This window comes from Monodelphis domestica, chromosome 1 (assembly GCF_027887165.1).
Source record: "Monodelphis domestica isolate mMonDom1 chromosome 1, mMonDom1.pri, whole genome shotgun sequence".
Lineage (NCBI taxonomy): Eukaryota > Metazoa > Chordata > Mammalia > Didelphimorphia > Didelphidae > Monodelphis > Monodelphis domestica.
Window position 1 is genome coordinate 184,635,608 of NC_077227.1, and position 26,485 is coordinate 184,662,092.

Genomic DNA, 26,485 nt, shown 5'->3' on the forward strand with positions numbered 1-26,485 from the left:
ACATAACATCACAAAACTTTTGTGCTCATATATCCTAATCCAATGATAGTTCATTACCCAGATGAGGAAGCTGAATGAAGCCTAGAAAGGTGAAGAGACTTCTTTCCCCCAACTGAAATGCCTTTCCCCCATCTGCCTACTTAAGTTTTTCCCATCTTTTAAAATACTACTCTAGTCATCCCTTCTTTATCAAATTCTCTCCATTCTATACTGTTTTCTTGATTTCTCAGCATTTAATGAATTTATTCTAGTATTCATTTTGATGTGTAATTGCTGTTATTTGAATGTTCATGTGTGTTAGTGTCTTTTTCTCTTTCTAGTTCTAGTTCCTAGAGGGCAGACATTTCCATCATTTTGCACAGTTATGCTAAACATAGTAAACATTCAGTAATCATTCAAATATTTATTAAATACATGTCCACTTATGACCGTTAGATTTTCAGAAACCTATAAAGACCACAGTGGGGAGGGAAACGATGAAGTGTAAGGTGTTTTATAAAGAGACTCACCTACAAAAGAACTGGGAATTGAAACTTGTAAAGGAAGTCAATAAAGCAAAGGAAAAAATAGAAGAAAACATTAAAATCAGACTTCTTAATTTTTTTTTCTTTTTCTATACCCATGCTGAACATAATAGTCTACCTAATTTCTCTCCCCATCCCTCTTGTTGTGTCTCCTCTCTTGTCACTTACTCCTCTCTGTTTTTCTATCTGTTGACAAGTCCAAAATTTCAAGCTACTGAATTAAAACTTCAGCCAATTTCACTACTAAGACACTGACGTCCAATAGTTCTTTTTTCACTTCTTTTTGCTGTGCAGACAATGAATATGAAACCAAAGAAAGGCAAATTAAAGTAAATTATATAATGAGTCTAATTATTCAGGGGCCATGTGTTGTTCTGGGTAGTCTCCAGGGAGTGGAGCAACACTGTCTAAGTGGTCCCACTACAATGCTTTTCTGTGCCACCCTCAGTGGTCAAGGCCTCTCAGAGTCAGCTGCTGACTATGGGCCACTGGATCCAAAAGAATATGAAGTTGGAGAGGATCAAGGAACTGAGGGATGACTCGTGATATGCTTTCATGCTACAGAAATGTCCAAATTGCAAAAGAAAGCTTGTTGCTGTCAAATTATCAGCTAGAGAATCTTCCTGTAGATTAAACGATTGGAGAGATTTTAATTTTGAATGTCAAATTCACCAGGTCTTTTCTTTAAACAAAAGATTAAATAATATGTGATGGTTTAGCAAACCCAGAGATACTGAGAGTTGTATGACATCTATAAACCAACTATTTATTCAGTTGAGTCATAGCCATGCCACAATTTTGCATGTATGACTCAGGGTTTATATTTTATATACAATTGGTTTAAAAAATACTCATGGTTGTGGAAACATTCCAAGAACAAGGACAGTGTTTACATTCCTGAGGATTTATCCGGACAAATCATACTAATTTGATTATTTTTTTGTGCGTTCTACTGGGTAGATTCCCCTCTTTACTGTCATTGATCAGGTTTACTTGTCTGCAAAATGACATCCCCACATGACTTAGGCACAAGGATAACAGATTAGAGATGGAAGGCCCTTAGAAGTTATTGGATCTACCCCCCTCTTTTTAGAGATTAAGTAAACTAGGGGTCAGAAAGCAATTAGAAATTAGAGACGAAGGGTGACTACTGGGGGACAAAGAGTCATGCAAGTAAGCCTGTCCAAGAAACATCAGAAAAAGTACATTTTATTTTAGACACAGTGAAACTTCTCTTCTTGGGTACCTCTAGTTCTGACTTGATTTATATATAATGATAAAATTAAACAAAATGTAATGTTCTTGATTTTGGCAAAACATTTAATAAAATGTTAGAAATTTAATTATCAATGAATTGAATTTGGCATTTCACATTAAACAGTAATTTATCCTTTTCCCTAAATAACAAATGAAAGCAGTTAAGTTCATGGTACCAAGACTTATTTTTCTGAAGTAAGAAAATATTAGATACTTTCCTGACTTAATAATGAATTTAGTTTGAGACATCACTCAATTAACAATAAGCTTTTATTACACACTTACTATGTATGAAGGGGTGTGTATGGGTCATTGAAGGAAGACTAGTTTCTTTGGTGGGAGGACCTGCCAAGCCATTTTCAGGGCTGCTTTCTTCCTTTGGGGTCCACTTGCCACCCAGCTCTCACTTATGGCTCCAAAAAGCATGTACATGTGTCACAGCCCAGTAAACTCTTTAGGCAGGTGGGCTAAATAAGGTTGAAAGTAATTGACAGACCTCAAACCCACTGGTGAATTGGGGGGATGTCTACCCCAGCCAGGTGAAGACTTCCTCCAGCAGAAGGAGTAGATGAGAAACATTTGTTCCACCAGCTTTGGAGGTGGCAGAAGCACACTGTGAAGTGCTTCATGCTTGGAGACATCCAAGGAGCCAAGATCACCTACTACATCCTGAATCACTTACCAGTCATTTTGACTTTTGTCTTGCCACTGGATTTTTAATGATCCTGGAAGGAGAGTAAGGCTAATGGCTTTGTGTAACTCTAACTTTAATCCAGTTTATGTGCGAGTCAGAAAACATCACCAGTGATGCCAATTTGATCCTTTTTTGAGTACAAAAATAACCAATCAACTATATGAGACACTGATAGGGAGTAGGGGATACAAAGACCAAAAAATGAAATAATTCCTGTTCCCAAATATATAGCTCACATACTATAGAAGGAGAAAGCAGATACATATAGAAGCATATAGAAAATAAATGCCTTCAGAAAAAAATAAAGGAATGCAAAATAATGAGAATCTTAGCAACTAGAAGGATATGAAAAACTACTATGTACAAAGGTGGTAAATGAGTTATTTCTTGAAGTAAATGAGGCATCTATGAAGTAGAGATGAGGAATGGATATATTTCAGGAATGGGGTGGGGTAGACAATACAAACGCATGCAGATAGGATGGAGGAACATGAAAAGGTCAGTTTGGCTGGTTCATAGAGTATGGGAAGGGGACTTTGTATAATGAGGCTGAAAGTATAGGTACAAATTGTGAAGAGCCTTAAGAGCCAGAGTAGTTTGTATTTAATCCTAGAGTCCATTGGAGTTTGTTAAGTAGAGGAGAGACATAAACAGGCTTGTATTTAAGGAAAATCCCTTTGAAATTGATGTGGAAACTGGATAAGAGTGAGGTCATACTTGAGGTAAGGCTATTTGCCAATTCAGTAGATAGAGTGGTAGGTCTGGAGTTAGGAAGTCCAGATCTTCAGATACTTACTAGCTCTAGTAAGTTATTTAACCTCTAGCTGCCTCAGTTTCCTCTAGTTGTAAGTGAAAACAATAATAACATCTGCCTCACAGAGCTGTTCTGAGGACCAAAGGAGTTACTTATAAAAAATAATGCTTAGCACAATGCCTTGCACATTGTAAGTGCTATTTAAATTCCTATTCCATTCTAGATATTATAATCTAGATGATAGGGAATAAGAGTCGGGTGGTGACTGTGTGAGTAGACAAAAGGTGTCAAATCCAAGATATGTTGTGGAGATAAAGTGTATACTTGTACACATACTTTTATACAAATATATATGCACATAAAATACATACATAAAACCCAAAGAAGATCCAAGATTTTGGGATGAAAATTCACTAGTTGACAAAAAACTACTGGGAAAATTGGAAAAAAAATAGATATAGATTAATATCTCACACCCTATACCAAGATAAGGTAAAAATGGGTATATGATTTAGATATAAAGATTGTTATTATAAGCAAATTAGGGGAACATAGAATAGTTTACCTGTCAGATCTCTGGAGAAGGGAAGACTTTATGACCAAACAAGAGAGAGAGAACATTACAAGATTTAAAATAAATAATTTTGATTATTTTAAATTAAAAAGATTTTGTACAAAGCCAGTACAATCAAGATTAGAAGGGAAACAACAAACTGAGAAAAATATTTTTATAACAAATTTCTCTGATAAAGGTATAATTTCTCAAATATATAGAGAATGAAGTAAATCAAATTTATAAGGATACAAGTCATTTCCCAATTGACAAATGGTCAAAGGATATGAATAAGCAGTTTTCAGATAAAGAAATCAAAGATATAAATAATCACATGGAAAAATGTTCTAAATTCATCTTGATCAAAGAAATGCAATTAAAACAATTCTGAGGTATCATCTCACATCTATCAGATTGGCCAATATGACAGTAAAAAAAAGATAATTTTTGAAGGAGATGTGGCAAAATTGGGACACTAATGCATTGTTGGTGGAGTTGTGAACTGATCCAACCATTTTGAAGGGCAATTTGGAATTATGCCCAAAAGGGGTATAAAACAATACATATCTTTTAATCCACTAATACCACTACTAGGTTTGTATCCCAAAGAGATAAAAAAATGGGAGAGGACTTACTTGTACAAAAATATTTATAGTTGATCTTTTCATGGTGGCAAAGAATGGAAAGAATGGATTTCCTTCAATTAGGGAATGGCTGAACAATTTGTGGTATATGATGGCGATGGAATACTATTGTGCTGTGTAGTGATTAAAATAGAGGATGAGTAAATTGTGACCACAGAAAATATGTTTCCAAGACAATATCTTGTTTTAAATCAAATATATAAGGTGGTCGCTAGGGAAATATCCCCAATTATGAAAATATACCCAAGACAATTGGGTTTTATAGAGATTTTAATTAATTAATACAATGAGGAATTAAAGAAAGAGAGAAAGAGTAGGAAAGGAATAAGTATGAAGGGCCTTAAGCCAACATGGCCTAGACCTGAATCTTAAGAGAGAGATCAGTCAGTCCTTAATCACTCACCACAAGATCTGTCCAAGCAAGAATATAGACACCAGTTCAGCCAGCCATCCTTCTCCAGAGACGGATTCTTCTGACTGTCCTCAAGAGATTGCCTTCAAGAGACTTTTCTCAAGAGCCTGTTCTGAATCTGACTTTTTGAATGAATCTGAGCTCCTATTTAAAGGGCATTTTCTCCTATGTCACCTCCTCTAAGTCCTTACATCTACCAATCACAGTAGACATTTTCCAAAGGACAGACCATTTTAGTCCACACCTAAGAAGGTGTAAATTTTTGAGTAATTCACATCAGGAAAGCTCTGAGTAAGTTTCTCAGCTCTTTGTTCCTTGTAAATTCACAAGTTGCTTGACCTTTATAGGTACTTATCTTTAGAACTTTTTGCCTTATTATAAGTATGGGTTTAAGTACTTTTCATGGTTCAGAAAAGAATTTACAACTTTATCTTCCCCTAGGGCAGACTTAAGTAGGTGAAGTAGAGTTCTCACATTCCTGATCTAAGTAGAGTTCACTGCCCAAATGGGGAATGGTCTTAATCCAATCTTATGAAGTAGGGTCTGGGAATTTTTAAGGCTCATAGCTGTAAGAAATGATGAACAGGATGATTTTGGAAAGAGCTAGAAAGACCTACGTGAACTGATGCTGAGTGAAATAAGCAGAAGCAGGAAAGCATTGTACACAGTAACAGCAATATTATGGAATGATCAAATGTGATAGACTTAACTGCCATCAGCAATACAATGATTTAGGACAATTCTGAGAGATTTATGACAAAGAATGAGACACTCCAGAGAAAGAACTGTTGGAGTAGGAATGCAGATGAAAGCATATGAGTTTTCACTTGTTTATTTGGGTAAATGTTATTAGATTTTGGTTTTATAAGATTATTCACTTACAAAAATGAAAAATATGGAAAAATGTTTTCTGTGATAATACATTATAACTCAGATTGAATTGTTTGCCAGTTCTGGGAGGGGTGAGAGATAATTTGGATCATATAACTTTGGAAAACTTAAATGGAAATTTGTTATTACATGTAATTGATAAAAACAAAATGATATTAAACTAAAAATTATCTGATTGAATCTCATTGTATTCAGTCCAAATAAACATAGCAAAATAGAAAATGCATATATACATACATACATAATATATAAGAATGCATAGATATCTAAAATAAATACCACACTAAAATCCCACTGAAAAGAAAAATTCAAAATAGCTCTCAGTCCTGTGTGACCACTTTTCACTTCTGCAATGATTCTGGAAGACAGTTGGAAACTGGGACTGAGAGTGCTAAGAATCACACAAGATTTTAGATTACGTATAAACATTAATTTAACTGTCCATCCTCTTCCCATTACCAATGGAGGAATCATACTACTAATGCAACATTCTTGCCAGAAAGAAAACTAGAATATAGGAAGGTAGGGAGCACACTGTGTATCAGGCACTGGGATAAATCCCTACCTAATACAAGTATGCATGACATTCTTAAAGGAGCTTACATTCAAATGGGAGAAAACAACATATTAATAGGGATCTGGAAGGTTGGGAGGGGACAGAGTAAGGCCAATGTGCATAGGTAAGGGGAAGGAAGAATTTTGTGAGAGTGAACGAGATAAAGCATGACTGGAGTCCTTAATATGGTGGACCCTGAAGGGAGTCACTCCTCAGCAGAGGGCAACCTTGGACTGGAAGATTCTCCAGTATCCATGGTACAGCTAGCAACTAAAGAGAAAGGAGGTAAGAGGAGGAAGAGAAGAAGAAAGAAATCATAACTAAATATAAGGCTAGTTCATGGGATATCTTTAAGAAGCAAATCAAGGAGTGGTGGATTTGTTTTTATCCTTCATCTAAGGACTACAAGAAAAATGATTTCATGAAACATTGGGCCATCTTGTGTTACAGTGCTCATGGTAAGTTGCAAAAACATCTAGAAAATAATTGCTTTTCTAGGCATTAACATGTGTTATAGAGAATGAATATAATTATAAATTCTATAAAGATTTCATTCATATACACCAAATTACATCAAATTTGATACTTAACAATTTCAATGTAAAACTGGGAATGGGCAAGGATGGCAAAAAGTATGTTGGAAAAATGTGATTCAGAAATAAGAAATGAGAGGCCAAAGGACTTGTGTAATTCATAGAATCTTCACACCTAAGCAACATGGTTAAGTTCTTCTGGAAAAGAATTAGAAATCACTAAAGTGGATTCCAAAATACACCACAAAATGGAATTGATCATATTTTAACAGAAAAGAAATGATTTTTGACTTGTGACTAATGTGGTAGTCACTTCTGGATAAGCTGTGTAGCATTAGATCATTAACCTATTGTAAATACTATTATCATTAATAAAAGACTGGAAAAAAAGAATTAAAATGCCCCAAAAGATAAGACATGAGATAAAACAAGCCAAAAATATTACTTATCTAAACAAATTGAAAGAAAGGACCTTAGCATCACTCACAGAAATTTCATACAAACTAAAGTTCATCTGTCTTTTCAAGATTATCATGCAGGATTCATCCTTGCACGTGCTTTGGCTTAGCAAATTGGCCTTCCTGCAAATTCTAATGGATATCTTTTCATCTTTTGTCGCTGTGCCTGTCTCCTGTAACAGGAAAGCACTTTATCCCTCCTCACTCTGGCCTTTTGCTTTAAGCCTTGGTCTCTCTCATATGAGGTATTTCCTGATTTCCTCCAAAGCTACTCCCCTTTCCCACAAATTACCTTATATTTATTTTATATGCATGTATATGGATATACATTATTTCCTCTGGGAGAATTTAAGCTTATCAAGGGCAATGACTGTTTAATTTTTCGACTTTTGTGTGCCCAGCAACTAGCACAACACCTAACTGGTGCTTTTTGATTCATGAAATTGTCAAAACAAGGCAATCAAAAGAATTTTCAATGTTTCTTAAAAACAATCTGATTTGTTTGTTAAGTGTAAAGATGTGGCAGCAAAGGACTACATTGGCTTAGAATATAAACTTGTTTGTAAAGCTTTGTTATTGTTAAGGAGGTTGCAACATTATAAGTAATATCTCCAGGGCAGCTCAGTGGGATAGAGATCCAGGCCTGGAGTCAAGAGGTCCTGGGTTCAAATTTGGCCTCATATACTTCTTAGCTATGTGACCTTGGGCAAGTCACTTAATCCCAATTGCCTAGCCCTTACTGTTCTGCCTTGGAACTTACACTTAGTATAGATTGTAAGACAGAAAGTAAAAGTTTGGGGGAAAAAACAGTATCTCCTTATAAAACAAAGAGCAGCAGGGAAAGAAAAGTAAAGTTAAAGAATGCTTGACTTAAGACAACTAGGAAAAATCATCCAGAAAGCTTTTTAAGGATGAAACAGCAAGGAGGAAAACAAACAAACCAAAGATGGAAAGGAGATCTGTGCATAGATACACAATTTTGAGGGTGTTGAGAGATTGATTTTCAAGTGGAAAAAACAGATATTATTTTAAAAGCTGATAGACATCAATTTACCTGTGTGCCTACTTTTCCATTTACATAATTTTTTAGTGAGAATAAATTTCACGTACCTTAAGGACATATTTCATCAGAATTTTGGAAGGGAACCTGAGGGTTTCAAAAGCAATATTCCATGGCAAATCACATATTAACCATAATAAAACTGACTAAAAGACATGGAGAATGTGTCTTGGATCATTGTGATGTCTATTAATTATTAAACATTAAATAGCATTCAATTTGGTAAAGTGTCTCCTTTAAGATTCCTATCTAAATAGTTGTCTTGTGTATATTCCAAGATTATGCAAGATTTCTTATAAAAACAGCAATGGAGATAACTGTATTTAATGACTCTCTGATCATTAATATCAGGACACGCATAAAACATGCTGCAAAGGAATTAATCCTTTTGGCCCATCTCCCCACCCCAACTTTGATCTTGAGGCTGTGCTAATTTGTGGTTGCCTCTGGTATCCACTATATCTGGACCCAGCCCTAACCAGGCTTCATTTTACTCCCTAGCCATCTTTTCACCAACTACTTTGCCACTGAACACATGCTCTCTATTCCTCTTTTTGGCTTCCCTCATACCACTTTTCAGTTCTTGAACTATAATAACATCAACTCTGTCATTGCTTCTGGAAATGAAGTGTCAATGTATTCCTCCTATGTCTCCATCTATTATCCCTGCCATTTTCCAAAACCCAATGCTCCTCTTCCTTGCTACCACTCCCATATGTCTCTAGTCCCTTGAAGCAAGAACTGCCTTTATTTTTAGCTTGTATCCTTGGCACTTAACACAATGCTTGGCACATAGTTCTTAATAAATACTTATCCATTCATTCAAGGAGAGATCCAGAAAGGAGTTCTAGTCCAAGGGGATACCCTATAGATAGTAAAATCCTCCAGGTGAAAACTGTATCAAGTTCCAGAACACTATAAAAGTCTCCTGGATGTGGTCCACAATCCTTGAAAAGAGTGGTTGAATTATCCACAAAGAGAAAGTATATTAAGGATATTCATGTGCAGGTGGACAATTAGCCTATGAAATTCATCCTCAAAACTTTAGTGCTCTATCCTATTAAAGCTTAAAATTGCATTAATCTTTAGGAAATATCCAGTAAATCTTGTACAAACACTGAATACAAATTGACTAGGAGAATGGGCTGAAATATTTGGGGGAAATTGCAAAGTTCTTCTAATGACTCTAAGATTCTCTCCAAGACAAAGGTCCACCTATTTAAACATCAGTATTTTTGTAATATTGCCATTAGGCTTGAAGTTATGAAATATTATAGTCTCTAAAGGACTGAAATGGAGACTCACCCAAAGGACAATAGGGAGGCTCTAGATAGGAATCCACCAGATGTCGTACATTATAAATATAGAATGACAATAGAGAAATGTTTGGATAAAGTCTATCATCAAAGAAATGTACAGGTAAAAAGAAGGTGGATTGGGTCATAGGAAGGAAAAACTGTTAACCAGGTCATGATATACTCTCATGACATCCTTGGAGTATTATAAGAAAGCATTGGACACTGGGTGAACCATCATTGGTGAACTTTGGGGAGAACATGGATAAGACTCATTCAAATAGGCAGACTTGGATGAGTTGTAATCATTATGGGGAAATGATGAGATCATGGATTCATCTGAATATTAACAAGTAATGAAGTTGATAGCAGCCCCAGAGTTGTAAAGTCGTGATAGTCATTTACTAAAGTCTGTATAATTGAATCAACCTTTCCATTTATCTTATAGCTTTCTATATTTCTTTATTATAATAAATCACCAACTCCCCCTGCTATTGAAAGAGGAATGGGAATTTAGCTGGATCTTAAGGTAGTACTTGGATAAATTTGATACTAATCAAGAATTCAGGAAAAGAAAGGATCTTCACATGTAAAAATGGGCCAGTTGAGGTAAGTTTGTGCCTTAAAATGGTTGACAAAAAATAAAATGCTAGTTGACTGTTTCCTTGAACTTGGAGAAATGACCTTAATTTGAAATAAGCAAGTCAACATGAAGATGTCACCAAATGATTTATTGTCGACTTTTCTCCTTGATGAAAGCCAAATTAGAAATTAAAATATATTAAAAGTTAGTGTTAGCCAGTTGGTTTTAGGAAAGATGATTTTTTTGTTGTTGTGGGTAAAACAGGAAAATGGAAAGAAGATGGCATTTATAATTATGAAAAGTTATAGGAAACAGCTCTGCTTAAGTTTATAATTGGTGATGTGCTTAAACTACTTTTTAATAGAATTAAAAACAAATTTAACTTATAATCTATGCTAGTAACTACACCTAACACAATATTATATACATAGACTTACAGATTATATTATTTTAGGTCAAGGAGTACCCTTTGGAATGACAATAAGTACTTTGGGATGATTACAAAGTTACTTAAAAATCTGTTTTTGTTATAAAATTAATACATTTTTCTTTAATTATTATCTTCCTATTATAAAGGCATAATAATAATGAACTCTCACTTTGAAGTAACTCCTAAATTTCTAGATTTTAGGGATAGAGTCTCTGGAAGGTCTCTAAATACAATACATTGTGATTTAAGGTAAAAGTAACAAAATAAGTTAAGAAAGAACTTAAAGAGACAGCAAAAGTATCTAAAAACAATTAAATTCAACAAATGCTAATTAATCATTTACTATTTACAGGGCATTGGTAGGCATTGTTGTTTAGTTATTTTTTTTAGGCATGTTGGACTCTTCTGACCCCATTTGGGATTTTCTTGGCAAAGATACTAAAGGGTTTGCCATTTTCATCCCCAGCTTATTTAAAGATGAGAAAATGGAAGCAAACAAAGTTAAATGACTTGCCTAATTAGTGCCACTTAGTAAGTGTCTAAAGCTGGATTTAAACTCAGGTCTTCTTGATTTTAGGTCTGGTGCTTTTTATCCATTGCACTAACTAAATGCCTTAGGTCAGTGATGGTGAATCTTGTAGAGACCAAGTACCCAACCTGCATCCTTATGCTACATGTGAACTGCCCTCAGACAGGGGAGGACTCAGTGCTCCCATTGGGCTGTTGGGCAGTAGAAGGGAGGTCATGTGAGAAATATCCTCAGGCATGGTGGAGCAGCCCCCTCCCATACACAAACACCAACATGGCCCTAGGCATTAAGAAAAAGTCAAAGGTGAATATCACAGTTGCTATAATTGAAGGATTTATAATAGATTTTCCAGATAATATTTGAAAATAAATGTCAAAGGAAATAGATTCATGTATTCCTGACTCTTTAAAAAAACTTAGGCAAAAATTGGTTATATTTTGCACTTGTAATTATAAGAAGTGGCTAGTAACAGTATTTATATAGTATTGAAAGTTTTCAAAGCAAGTTTTATATATATAATTTTATCTGAATTTTACATAGGTAATCTTTGTTCCCCACATCAACTCCGTGAGGTGGGTTCATTGTACAGATGTGAAAATTGAGGAGGATGAAAGAAGTTAAGTGACTTGTCCAAGGTAACAAAGGGAGTAAGAATCTGAGGAAGGATTTGAACTTGTCTTTCTGACATCATATTCAGTACTTTATCTGCTGTGCCAAATTCAATAATCCTTAATGGTAGACAGTGGTCAGGTAGAAATTGCACTTACCTAAACAAAAGGCTTAGAAAGAGTCCCCTTCCTTATTTTAATTTTAACAAATCTCTCATATCTACCAATGAGTCAGCTACCTCTCTGAAACCTCTTTATTCAACTTTTCTTACAACAGAAACATTCATATGCCATTATTTGTTCAGCCATTCCCCAAATGATGGGCACTCCCTTAATGACCAATTCTTGACCACTGTAAAAAAGATCTGATATGTTTGTGTATGTATATACTTAAATATATGGATATACACACTTATACATATGGTTCCCTTTCCTCTTTCTTTGATCTCCTCTAAGAATGGCATCAATAGATCAATGGGTAAGTACCATCTCACAGCTTTTTGGGAAATAGTTCTAAACTGCTTTCCTGAATGGCTAGAGCAGTTCACAGTTTTAACCAATAGTACTTTAATATGTCTATTTTTCTGTTCTGGCTATTTCTTTGCACTCTTTGGGCTGGCCTGGGGGCTGGGACTGAGATGCTATTTGGTCCTGGCTTCAGAACTACACAGCCACTGCTTGCTTCTGAACCTGTTCCTCACTTAGTACTCAGCTTAGACCTCTGATAGCTCTTCACTTTGAAACTTCACTTGCTATTTTCTGGCCCCTTCCTCAGTTCTGTTTTGAATCTGTGACCAAGAAGAGGGAACCTTGTGGCTGTCTCTGGCCACCTGTTCATGAAATACTTAGTGAAGGTGATAAAAATCTCAAATGGGATCCAGAGTCCTACATGCTTAAACAGGTGCTGCTGCCTGTTACCACCTGTTCCTTCAGACTGCAGAAAGTTAGGTCCCTTTGTTTGGGGCTGGGAACTCTTCTTGTCCTCGTCCTCTTTCAGTAAAGTTCCATTCCATTTCTGTCTGTCTCTCTAAGGCAACCTGGGGCTGGAAAAATGCCTTAGATTTTTTTCTAGGATTTTGTAATCAGAACTTGGTTTGGTGTATATCCTAGATCTTTGTGGAAGGGTTATGGGGGGAGCTTGACTACTTCTTCCAGCTACTCTGCCATCTTAGTTCTGCCCCATCTCCCTTTTTTTGATATCTGCCTATTGAAAAGTCTTCAAAGCCCAGTTTAAATTCTACCTTCACTAAGTGTATTGAGATGACTTCCCCACACACATTGAAGGGGATTTCTAAGTCTTATAGCCCTTGTTGTTTGCAGCTTTATTATTTACTTATATTCTAAATTGTGTCATAGTTATGTATACTGTAGTTATCTTATCTCTCAAAGAAGGTTGTAAGCTCTTGAGGGCAGGGACCATGTTGTAGTTGCCATTCTATCTCCCCCTTCACCTGCTACATTATGTGCTACAAATGCCCTTTTTTAATGCTTTTCTTGTATGGAAAGGCTTCTATGTTTTTAAAGACTATGCTGACAGACCTCAAATTCTGGAAGAGTCTATCAAACTGTTTCGATGATAGACTTTGCTGTTTAAAGACAAGACTGGGTAAGCACAAAGAAGATAATCTCCATTAGACTGGTCATTGGAAGATGAATTATTTAACTGTTGTTACATCTTGCAAAATGGAAAACAATGGAAAAAGATCTTTTGTAGTCTCCTCTATTTTCATAGTGATGGTGGTAGAGTGGTGGGAAAGGAGGCAAAGGGACAAAGAGTAAGTTTTTAGAACATTTATAAATATCAACTATGTGTTTTCTAAATGTGAGACTTTTATCCTCTGATACTACAGTAGAGAAAATAAACCCACATTCTTTCAAAGAATAGAGAGGGAAAAGTAATAAATACTGAAATCTTCATGTCAGATCCCACAAAATTGGGCCATTTAGAGCATACTTATATATGAAACTGAGGAAAGAACCACAAACACATGTGAAATGGAACAGATATGCCAATGTTTTATAGTACTGTATTCTCAATACAAATAACAATGGAATAATTAGTTTTCTAATGACATAGAATCAAATGCGCTTGACTATGAGGACATGGAAATGGAACCTAAAAAGGTAAGATCATAAAATTTATTGAGACTCAAGTCAAAACAGTAAAAGTCTGTGCTGGAAGTTGGATGCTTTTAAAGACAAAGAAAGATATGTTGAAGAAGGGGAAGTTTCTAAAAAGAGCAGGAAAAAGAATGGATGGTCCCCAAAAGATGGCTAATATAAAAATTATCTACTTTTTCATCTTAAAATAAGAATTATCTATAGGGCATATGCTCTACAGACACACACATATCCTTTGATGAAAACATTTTTAGAGAACAGTTAGACTTTCGCAGAAGATTTTTTAAAGTAGACCACATCCTCACAGTTACAAAATTTCCAGAGTGTAGGGAACATGAGATTCCTCTGTGGCCATTGTTTGTTGATTATGAGAAAATATTTCACTTGGTAGAGCAAAATATAGCCTTAGATGGCATTATTGCTAGTCTGTTGGCAGGTTCCAACTTGAAAAATTGGGACATCTCCATGCCACAATGAAGCATCAGAGGAGGTCTTTAGTGAAGACTTCCATATTGTTCTAATAATAATAATTCACATTTGCTGAGGACTTTCAGATAGTAAAACTGTTTTTTTAATGCAAGTTGGTGACTCTATGAGGCAGGTACAGAATCATCATTCCTAATTTACAGATGAGGAAAAGGAGGCCAGAAAGTACCCCTGGTTACACAGATATAAATTCAAGAAAAAAATCAGGATCCAAGCCCAGTTTTTTCTGACTCCAAGTTCAAATCTGACTATTCTACAATATTGTATTTAACCATTGATTTTTACTTTTAGGATGAACTAACATCCTTTTCTCTGAAGAAACTGAAAAAAAAGTTTTACTCAAAGAACATTAGAAGGAAATACATGAAATTCAATTAAATGAGAAGCAATTAATACGGCTTTGGAGAAGTACATGTTTTCAAGAGGTGAAGTTGCATATTTATACATACACATATAGATATACACAAATATGTATTGCAAAAGGATAGTTAGGTGGTCCATATACAAATATAAACTGAATGCAGTACTTAATAATTCCTTTTTATTGACTGAATTGAAGGCAATCAGAAGTGAGACAGGATGGAAATACAGCATTGATAGGTAAAACTACCTTAATTAGCAATAGCATTGACCATTATTTACTTCTCCTGTGATTAAGGGCATCAGAAAAGTTTCTTAAGTAAAACCAGGTGGGGAACCACTGACATAACAACCATCTATTTCATGGTTCTCATTGAAAGCAGTTTCCTTATACTTTTCACTCAAATAGCCTGTCTCCTGAATTGAACTAGAAAAAAAAACACATCAGACATAGTTTTCTAATGGACTATTCCCATTAATATTACAACCAACATAAACAAGAGTCAATGAGAGTTAATAGTCGCAAAAGTTTAGAGGCAGAAGGAACATTTAATGTACCCTTTTCATTATACAGAAAACTAAGGGTATTCTAAGTCTAAATCATAGTATGCTCAACCAATCTGAGACTCACAGATTGAAGACAAAGCTTCAAAATTTCTTTGCATTTTGCCCATATGGTATATTTTACAGGGCGATGGGTAGATAGCTCAGTGGGTAGGGCATCCGATCTGGAGTCTGGAAGACCTGAATGAAAATTCGTCTTTAGACCCTTACTAGCTGTGTGAGCCTCGGTAAATTATTTAGTCTCTATCTGCCTCAGTTTTCTCCTCTATAAAATGTGGATAATAATAGTGCCTAACTCCCAGGATGTTGTGATGATCAAATAATAATTATAACATGCAGAGAGTAGTGCTTGGCAAAAAGTAAGAGATATGTAAATGCCAATTATTGTAATTATTATTAATTATTATACAAAAACATGGTTGAACCAACGTCTTCCCAGTACTAGAAGCTACTGCATAGTTCAGGTACCCTGAGTTACCTTGTTAGTCATCTCAGAGTCACCAGTTCTGGCTGGAAATAGGTTTCCCAGCCACCACTACAATGTGAGGGACATCATACTAGGTACCCCTGAGGAAACTCTTCTCTATTTGGCTTCTAACAGTACAAAGATTAAGATCCTCAACAGTACCATTGTAGAGATCAATCCCTTTTTGCAGTTTCAAGCCTAACATTTCCATTTTAGAGGTATTTGAGCTTGTGATATAACTGATGTGGGATACTCTCTGTGTGGAAAAAGTCCTCCACTGATGCAGACTGGCAACTGAAATATTATAATAGGATTGAAAGGTTTTTAGGGAAGAAACATAGAGGGAACATATAAATATTTTAATTTTATTAAACAAGGAAGGGGAAGGTAAAAAGGGAAAGAAGGGAAAGGGAGAGATCTCAATTCTTTTACCCTCTAAATATACATACTATCTAACTTAATCTATACTAAACCCTAAGTTATCTAAAGGCAAATTAAACAGGGGACCAGTATCTTACAAAAGAGTCTCTGGGGAGCCAAAACAGGAATTCCAGGTGAAATGTCCATAGATGGTAATTCTCCACATTGAAGTCAGCTCCTCAATCCCTGACCCACAGATGACTGAAGAATAACTTCTCACCACAGCCAAAAGATATTCACAGGCTAGTATCTTGGTAAATAAACTTCTGGAAGATACAGTCACACGTCTCTCTCCCTTCCTCGCTCAGGTCCAGAATAACAGGTTTTTTTTTTTTCCCCAATGGAATCCCAGGGATTCTAACTCAACCAGGCTCAGAAGATTCTGGTCTCATGTCCCTGTCCATCACTGGTATGTTTTATTAAGACTTAGGAGTCTTAATTTCCTCTTGCAACACAACTCAACTACAATGTAGAGTTTCAGGGTACTGCTAGGGCACTTCCCTGTGGTTATGCAGAGAGTGTGTGTAAAGTTGATATGCCTCTTGATGATAAGACTAGCCTATCTACAATACCACTCTCCCATTTCATTTCTTTTACATAGAATGGCAACTGATGCATTTACAATTCATAATTAATTTTTTTTATAAATAAAGGGTTTAGTATGTACTTACTATGTGTCTCTCAGACATTGTGCTAAGAACTGGGAATATGAATACAAGGAAGTAAGGCAGTCACTGCACTCAAGGAATTTACAGTCCATTGGGGGAAGACACTTCACAAAAGGGATCCCAAAAGCTTTGGGGTGGAGGGATGCTAGGCTGGGTGAGGGGCAAGATCTAGGTAAAACCTGGGTTTGGGTCTGGGGGTCATGGGCTGAACTGGATTTAGAGTATGCATGACTAGAATAGGTGCTTCCTCAACTGGAGGTATGATATGAGGCCTATTGATATTCAGTTTGGGAGTTATAAGTTACATAGTTACATAGTAGAGTTTTACAGTAATGTTTCAGGATGTAGCTTATTTGTGGGGGGGAATGACTGTAACGTACCCATTTTTCGGAGTGCAAGGTCCTTGGTGTGGTGAATAGGAGATGGGTGGATTTCTTAGTTTATGACTGTTATTTTGTTATGTGAATGCTAATAATTTAGGGGTCTTTGGAAGAAATAACCAATCTTGTGAGTTCTGACCCTAACCGGAATTTTTAATGATCACTTCCTAAGGGAAATGTATATAACATATTGGGTCATATACCGCAAGATAAAATCTGATTTTTGTGACCTATTTTGGGGGAATGTTTTACAGGACCCAAATATTCTAACATAGAGTTATCTATTTCTCCCTTAAAATGCAATCATGCGCTCAGTAGGGATTCTCCTGCTCTAGGATTTTAAGAACTGTTACTTTTTTGTTTCTTACAATTGGAAAAGCTCTTTTAATTTTGTTGGATCTGTCTGTCTGTCCGTCCGTCTGTCTCTCTCACACAGACTCCTCTCTCACACTTGTTCCCCCAGCTCAACATACATACACACACATAGTAACTCAATAGACTGAAAGTTAATGGTCTTTTTCCCTCTTTGGTCCACATGCACCACCTGGTGGTGATGTAGAGAAACTCAAACATAAGAGAGGTTATGGGGAGGGGAGCAAGTTAATTTAGGAAGGGAATTTGAATTTATCAAACTATTGACTGAAGAGTGACAAGAGGATTACCTTGCAGGAGAGGGCTAATGAAATACTCAAGTATCGTAACATATAACTTGTCCCAGGAAGTCAAAGGAGGAAATGACTCGGGTGAGGAAGTAGAAATTATTTTTCTGTCTATCACATGTTTATAACCCTTGCATTTTTACATGCTACCATTAATGTACTGTGCTCCTTTTTTTTCTCCCCAATAGATGGATGACTTCATATGGATATCTAATTTGTAAAACCTCTTCTTATTTTTCAATGAGGAGTTTTGAAGCCAACTTGGTTTCTCTTGCTGGCACTAAAATGAATTATGTCATAGAGTTATCAAATTTTAGAGCAGGAAGAGACCTTTGGGAGATTATCTAGTCCAACTCCTTTATTTTACAGTTGAAGAAATCGAAGCCCAGAGAAGCTGTTTTATCCAAGCTCATAAAGTTAGCCAGAGGTAGATCTGGGACTCTCTATCCCAAGTCTTCTAACTTCTAGTTCATCCATCAAATATAAAAATTAATCTATCGAAATTGTCTCATATAAAACAAGTAATGGCCTTCACATGAGAATAATAGATGCTTATGTCATATGTAAAGTAAATTATTTAGCCTTCCTAAGTGAGCTAAAACAACCCAATAATTTAAGTCTGACAGCCCAGGGGCAGAAGTACAACATGTACACATGAAACTGTGGGAAGATATGCTAACAAATAAAATAAACTCTGTATATATTTGAAAAAGATTTGTTTTTTTTGTCTGAGTACATAAAACTACATGTTAAATTGTTGTAAAGAAAGATTCTCTCTGTTTTTCTTTTTCTCTGTCTCATCCTTTTCATAAGAATCAGAGCAGTTTGCTTCTAGAAAGTACCAACTTTGAGATTTCAATATAAACTATGTTCATAGCTCCCTCTGATGACCATTGGACACTGCACACGTCTCCTTTTATTCTTGCTGGTGCATTCAACTAACAGCTCACTGGTTAAGTTTTAATTGCTTCCAATGAGGTCAGCAAAGGTATTTATCGAAAAGCACTGAGTAACAGGCTCTACACACACGAGCACGCACACACACACGCGCGCGCACACACACAGAGAAAATCCTCTTGCGTGTTGATTTATGGAAACAATTATGATTCTGCTGGAGTCTCTCAGCTGAGAAATAGTTTTTAGCTACAGTAGAGAGTCTCATGTTGCAAAAGGCAGACAACAGAAATGGAATACTTATATATCCAGCTGTTATCAAGAGAAACAAGTAAGTTATTGTTATTTGTCCTTTAAAATAATGTTTAAGGTTTTCTAATAGTTAATGTCTTTTTCTCTTTTTGTTCAGAATTAGAGGGGAGAAGCAGAGTTAACAGATTTTCTAACATGCTGTTAAGATCTATAGCAATTACCCTGCATATAGCTTATGTAAAGATAAGGCTGAAGTTCTCCAGAGCTGTCCTGACATTTAAAACCAGACAAATGTGGGCAGTTCTGTAGAAAATAATTGGTTAACCACAAAAGTGAAAGCATGAAATAAAGAAATGGAGAAGCATTTGCATTTAGCTAAGAATAAGTTTAGAAGTTTATTTAAAGCAGCAGCTTTAAAGGCAAAATTCTTATTAGAAAATAGGAAATAGAAATGGATAGTATAACAAAGAATGTATCTGTGTATGTATGCATACTAATGTAAGATGGAGAGACAATCAATTTAAGATATTGATGTCCTCTTTGGAAGTACAGTCTGCATGATTCAGTCTTTAAAAAGTGTAAGTTAAACCATACCAACTAATAAACAAGATTGTCTACTGAGATTTATATATGCAACTTTTCACTCCCCCTCCTCTTTTTTATTGCTTTCAATGCAAACAGAGGATTCAAGTAGCAAAGCAGGTCCAGACAACTGAGGTTATTACAACCTGTTTTTTAAGGGATATCTCAACTGAAAGGTACTTAAGGAGCCATCTCCTGATATCAGTGACTAAAGGGATAAGGATCACCATTTGGAAAGAATCACCAATCTCATTTAAGTCGATCTACCATTCAGTGCCAAGGTAGAAGGAGGTCAATGACCTAGGAGCCGCGGTCCAACTTGAGATTGAATTTTCATTATGGTATTCCTGAACACCCAGGGCACTGCACTATAATGCACAAATGGATACTGACATGGATCCTGCCAACTCTGCTCTACACATCATGCTTTCACATTATCTGTCTAGTGGGCACCATAGCTTTCGCTTGCAATGACATGAATCCAGAGCAAATGGGTGCAAATGTGAACTGTTCCAGCCCTGAACGACACACTAGAAGCTATGATTACATGGAAGGAGGGGATGTAAGAGTGAGAAGACTTTTCTGTCGAACACAGTGGTATCTGAGGATTGATAAACGAGGAAAAGTAAAAGGGACACAAGACAAACAAACTAATTATAGTAAGTATGCCATTTAAAAAAAACTATTGTTTATAAGCCTTAAATGTGCAAAGGTACATTTTCAGTAGGTTAGATGATTCCTCAATTCCTCCCACCCTCATTAATCTGAATAAGCTTTTCTCATTCTTTAATATTGGGGTGTTTGGATTGTGTCATTGTATATATATATGTATATATATATATCTTCTTGGTACAGTATAGATCTACTGATGTAACTGTCTTAGCTGGTAAACTGAGCCAACTTGGAAGTCTAAAACTGCACGTCTTATTCTCCAAGTGCTCATGAAAGTCAAACAAAATGTAAGTGGAATGATTTAATATTTTCTAGTGAATAGAAGCCTACTATAGTATACTCATTAAATTATTATTGAAAAACTTACTATTATTTCAGTTTTTAAACAATCTCTTTTATGATTCTGAGTCCATAGGCTAGTGTCTCAAGAGCTATAGTTTATGGTTATGTAATAAAGAGGAATCTGTGTTTTTAAATCAATTTATATTGCACTTGGTATATATTAGGTTGCTATATACAGACTCGAAACCATAAGCTAATTCTCTGCTATATTTTGTTTATTCAAGGTTTTCTACATGGGTTCTACTTTATGCTATATGACTGTAAAACATTTCAAGAAAAACATATCTAAGGTGGAAGAGATTTAAAACTCATGACTGAAAGGTCTTCACCTCTTCCCTCACCATTTTTCTCTTAAAGAATCCACATTACAAATACTTTTTTCTATTCTGAAATTCTATTGCTGATTGAATGGCAGAAAAGATCTTACTTTTGAATAGAGTAAAAGTATCACTTACCTCAAATAATATATGAAATGCTTAGGGAGAAAAACAATTAGAGGATAAAATTACTAAGAGAAACTAAATTTTATTTGTGTTTGCAGCACTAAAAAGCAGATGCTGCAATCATATTTCTTCTTGGCACTGGGTGTACTAAGTTCCACTGAAAATGATCACATCGAAATAACAATAAAATATGCTTTTTATTATGCTCTTCTGCTATCCCACCAAATAAAGTCTAGTTATGTAACTTTTGGTATTTACTATAGGGTCACTTTAATGGTTTCTCTATTATCACTTAGGATTTAATTAGTATCCCCTCTGATTTCATTAACTGTATTATTTTAATCCCTAAAGAAGCCCCTAGTGGTACTAAATCTTGATTAGTTAAAAATTCATTCTGGGAATTTTTTTTTTTGTAGATTTCCACTCATGAGAAAAACCAGAGTATCTACTGTAATGATCTAATCTAGAGGCTACTGAAAATGTCATATATTTCTCTAAGTGCAGGGCGGGAGAAATCACACTGGCTATTGGGAAACCTGGGTTGTACTTCCATTTCTGTCATTAACTAGATGGTACAACACATTCTGAGACTTGGTTTCCTCATTTTAAAAATTAGATACTACTTTATCTTGCATATATATCTCTATTTTTGTGAGGGTGTATGGATAGGTGTATGCTCACATCTCACCTCATTTGACAAACCTGTCCTTTTATAAATGAGAAAACTGAATATTCACTCACATAGTTTACATGTAAATTATGCTGCTTTAAACTCAGAAGGCCATTTAACATTTTCATGGGAATGTCTGTTATAGTTAAAATTTGTACCTAAATTTGCTTATCTCTGCATGTTTTTTGAAAAAGCACTAATTGTATACTTATTCACATTGATTGAAAAAGTGAATGTGAATATAATAACAAGTGGACAAGATGGCAAGGGTTCTAATTCTTGCTCCCCTATTAGCTGATTTTAGACAAATCAGGAAGTTTTCTTTGGGTCTCAATTTCCTCATTTGTAAACTGAAAGAGTTAGATTAGATGGTCCCTAAGATCTCTTCCAGAACTTAAGACTTTTGATGACTAGATAAGCTGTCAAGACTAATTTAATATGGCAGTGAAAGGAATTTAATTGATTTGAAAGAGACCTTAGGGATTATGTAATAAGCATTCCCATGTTCTCTAACTCATAATGACTTTAATCAACACTAAAATATTTGCATTGGAATATAAGAAAAGTAGAGAAGAGAGGGGAAAGGAGGCACAAAGTCCAGCATTTTGTGAATTGAGTTGCATTACCTCTCTCTTCAAAGTGTTATTTCAGAATGAAATGGTACCACATTTGAAACACACCTAAAGTTTGGGTCCACTTGGGTTTTCTTAAAATTTTAAGATGAATTCTATGATTTGAACCCAACACAACTGGGATGAAGCTTGAATACTTAAAAAATTAATTCCAATTTGGTAGACCATCTCTCCTTTAAAACATTATTTCTGTAGTTAAAAAAGACAAGTCTATCTTAGCCTAAATTAGAATGTCATGAGACCTTTATATGTGAAAAGGCATAATATGCCTTAGATAAAATTTGATACTAAGATAAGCTATTTGTTATGTAGAGTGAAAACCCGCCTTTCTTTAGAAGGTAAACTTTCCAGGAAAGAGACTAACTCACATGAGAAGCTTCTGGCAAACTCTTTGCTTGCAGCTGTTATCAATTTTGTACAATTATGAGAACCAAGAAGTGCTGTCACTTTCACACCTGAGGCTGTTTTCTTAATAACAACAATAGCTATAATTTGTATAGTGACCTAAGAGTTACAAAACATTCATAAATATTACCTCTTCTAAGCCTTGCAACCCTGGGAGGTAGATCCTATTATTACAACAATTTTTATAGATGAAGAAATTGAGGTAGATAGAGGGACAGAGATTGTGACTTGCAAAGTCATACATAACTAATAAATGGCTGAGGCTGGATTTGAACTCAGGTCCCCTGGATTCCAGGGACAGTGCTTTATCCACTGTAGTTCCTTGGTGGCCCATGATGTCTTGGAACAAACTAGAAGCCTCCCTGTAATTGTAAGAAGATAAGTCACTTTGTGGCTACAGCAGATTGGTGTGGGCTAGGAAGGATTCAACTTGAATTAGACAGAATGATTAGAAAATGATGCTAAGAAGTTCTGGGCTTAGATGAAGATCTTGACAACTATTAGCTAACACAGGAGAAATGAAAGAATTTATCTGCTTCCTAAAGTTTTCTTAACACACAAAAAAATGTAAATTCATAGCTTTGAAGTTGAACTACTGTCCCCTTTCCCCTTTTATGCATTGCCTACATACAAAATGGGGGCCATATCTTCCAATTGCTTTCCTGTGAGCACTCTAAAGAAAGGTAGAAAATATGGAAACCGAAACTTATTGATTACCATCCACATTTATTGATCACTCCCCCTTTATCACCAGGATGTTGAAAGCAAACTAAGAAACCCAGCCAGTTGAAAAATAGAGTTAATAAAAGTATCAGATAGTCAATAAACATTTATTAAGCACCTACTATGTGCTACACTGTGCTAAGTCCTGGGGACACAGAGAAACGCAAGCTCAGTCTCTGCCCTCGAGGAGCTTCCAGTTTATTGAGGAAGCCAACATACAAACCACTAAGGGCATGTAAGATATGTACAGATCAACTGGAGATAATCAACAGAAGGAAAGGACCAGTGTAGTGTCAAATATCAATATCGTTGACTTTATAATCTCTAAAATGTATTAATGGGTTTCTTGAGTGTCATTTTACATTCTGTCAATTTGCCTGGCTGACACAGTTAAATTTCATTAGAAAGTCTGGTTGCCAACCAAATGACCAACTTTGTGAAACAGAATTACGACCTCTCAGTTGTTAAAAGAATTCTCTCTGCCACCACCATATCCCTGAATTGAGGGAGTAGATGGTGCTGACGGATGTGAGTAGGGTTCCCTTTTGGTGGAGTGTTCCCTTCACTAGGAGACGCAGCACAGAAGTTGAGGCAAAGGAAACAGGCTTATGAGAGACTGGCAAACTAAGGCTTGGGGCTAGTAAGACTCCAGAATAGCAGAGTTATTATTAGAGGAACTAGAACTCCTGCCTCTGATATCCTCAAAAGAGGTTCAGGGAGTGACACTATCTGTTGCATTCATGTTTTCATGTGTGTGTTTGGGGGAAATGGGGTAGAGTCTGGACTTGCCACTTCACTAAATATGTGAGGAAGCCTTTCGGGCTGCCTTACCCAGTGCAGATCCACAGCTATTCTGCAGTTTATAGTCTTAGAGAGTTGCCTGGGAGCGATTAGTGATGAAATGATTTGACTGGGATCACAGAGCCAAAATGAATCAAAGGTGAACCCAAAGCTTCCCGACACCAAAATCAGTGTATTTCAGATTTCCTAAAGGATGAAAATGAGCTTCCTTGGATTACTTGTGTTCTTGTTAGAAGAGTGAAAGAAATGGCAGATCATTCTACTGTCTTTCCCCAGAAACCCCCCACATGCAGTCACAAAGAGTTGAATGTGACTAAAATAGTTGAAGAACAATAACAGCAAATTTTGGGTGGAAAGGGTATTGGATTTGAGGTCAGAGGAGACAAAATTGAATCCCGTCTCTGCTGCTTCCCACTAGAGAGACTTTGGGCTAGTCACTTGACCTGCTTGGACTTCAATATACTCATCTGTAAAATGTTAGGCTTGGGCTTCTGAGGTCCCTTATGATCCTACGATTTGACTTTAGATTCTTCCTTACCTGTGGTTGTGTTGGGTTTTAAGTACAGATCAACTTGTTAAATGTCTTATTTAAATTCAAAATCTTTGGCTCAGAATGGAGAAATGAGGGAAAGGGCACCAGGCAAGTGAAAAGAAAAATTTAAAACATTATGTAATAAGATTATGCCCAGAGCATCTTTAGGTGAGCATAGGGCTTCGTGAGGACCAAGGAGAAGATGGGTCAGGTTGTCCCTGCTAGACAGGATAGATGACTGTTCCTGGAGAGGAGACCCTGGGTGGGTGGGTGGGTGGGTGGGTGGGGTTGCCTCTAATTTAGATCAAGGACTAGGAAGTCTGACCACGTATCCTCCCCAGACATTCCAAGCTTAAATGTTTTGCCAGCTACAGAAAAAACAAACAAACATTAATTTAGGTCTAGGTAAAATGGAGTAATAAGAGTAAACTGTGTCTTAAAAAATCCTGCCCCAAATGAAAGAACCAGTCACTTCTTCTGAAGCAAAATAAATATTAATAGCCAAAGCAAAGGACCTGTTTACAGCTGGTGTTCTGTTGCTAGTGTCTGAGATCTTTCTCTGGGAGACAGATAGGGCTGGAGGGAGGGGGCCAGAGCAGAGAAGACTTCAAGCAGGGCTGGCCACCAGCAGCCAGAGGAGATCACTCTGCACCTGACAGAAATAACACTGCTATTTCAGTAGAGGAATGGAGGTGCCAAGTGAGAACCAGCAGAAGTAGCACACTGGGAGGCTCACAGCAGATTCGAGAGACAAATGTGATGGACAGTCCAGATCATCCTGGATAATTTTCTTGCTTTCACCATCCAATTACAAGGAAGTCAGCTCCTCCTCCCCAATGGTCAATATTGCCGGGTCCTTTAAAACAGCAGAAATGTTTAGCTGCCACAAACCACAGCCCTGAGAGGAAGTGGCCCTTGCTTAGTTCTAATTGAGCACCATAAGTTCTGTAGTGGGAGAAGGGATGGGCCTTCTGAGGAGCAGCCAGCAATTTGGCAATAGTCTTGGACAGTTCCACTGCGATGGGATATGGCTTCAGAATTGGAGGGGCTTGGGGGCGGGGTGGGGAACACAATGGTGTTGTTGGATAGGACTTGGCAGAGAGAACTTCTGAAACTCAATTAGTCAACAATTCTTTGGGTAGAATCCTGCTCAATAGTAACCTCTGTTAGAGGCTGGTAAATAGAAGGATCAGTCCCTGAACATGGAAATTATAAGCTCCCTTACTTTACAATCTTTCTCAGCAAGCGATACTCTAGAAGAAAAGCTGTAACAGAAAGATACAAAGGCAAAAGGAATTATAATTTGTTAAAGGGAGGCCATTCAAACATGCCTACAGAATCTGAGTCACTGGAATGGTTTCTGAAGGTAGATAATTCTAGCCTGGTGACCTCCTATAGCAACTCTTGCTAAGGTAATCAGTCAATAGTCAGCCAAATTAACCAAGTATTTATTAAGTGTTTCCTGTGTTCCTGCCAATGCACTAGGGACAAGGGTTATAAAACACAGACCCTGCTCTTGAAGGAGAGAAACACTATATAAATACCTGGGTACTTATAAGATTTATTTAGTGTAAATGGGAAGAAATATGTGAAGGGGAAGCAGCTCCGACTCTGAACTGCAATGTTCTCAAG

General features: G+C 36.3%; 2 protein-coding genes across 5 annotated transcripts in view; one reads left to right on the forward strand and one right to left on the reverse strand.

Moving 5' to 3' along the window:
• FAM227B (family with sequence similarity 227 member B) overlaps window positions 1–26,485 on the reverse strand; it is a 319,277-nt gene that overhangs the window by 100,641 nt on the left and 192,151 nt on the right. The gene's annotated exons all lie outside the window — the stretch shown is intronic.
• Window positions 18,820–26,485, forward strand: part of FGF7 (fibroblast growth factor 7) — a 79,548-nt gene continuing 71,882 nt past the window's right edge. Inside the window, exons 1-2 of one of the 3 annotated variants that reach the window (XM_001369874.5) lie at window positions 18,820–19,130; window positions 19,993–20,292. In XM_001369874.5, the coding sequence (XP_001369911.2) occupies window positions 19,091–19,130; window positions 19,993–20,292 (340 nt within the window). In that variant the 5' untranslated portion in view covers window positions 18,820–19,090. Of the gene's footprint in view, window positions 19,131–19,732; window positions 20,293–26,485 lie in introns of all 3 variants that reach the window. The other 2 variants (XM_007479933.3, XM_007479932.3) reach the window with 2 other exon arrangements.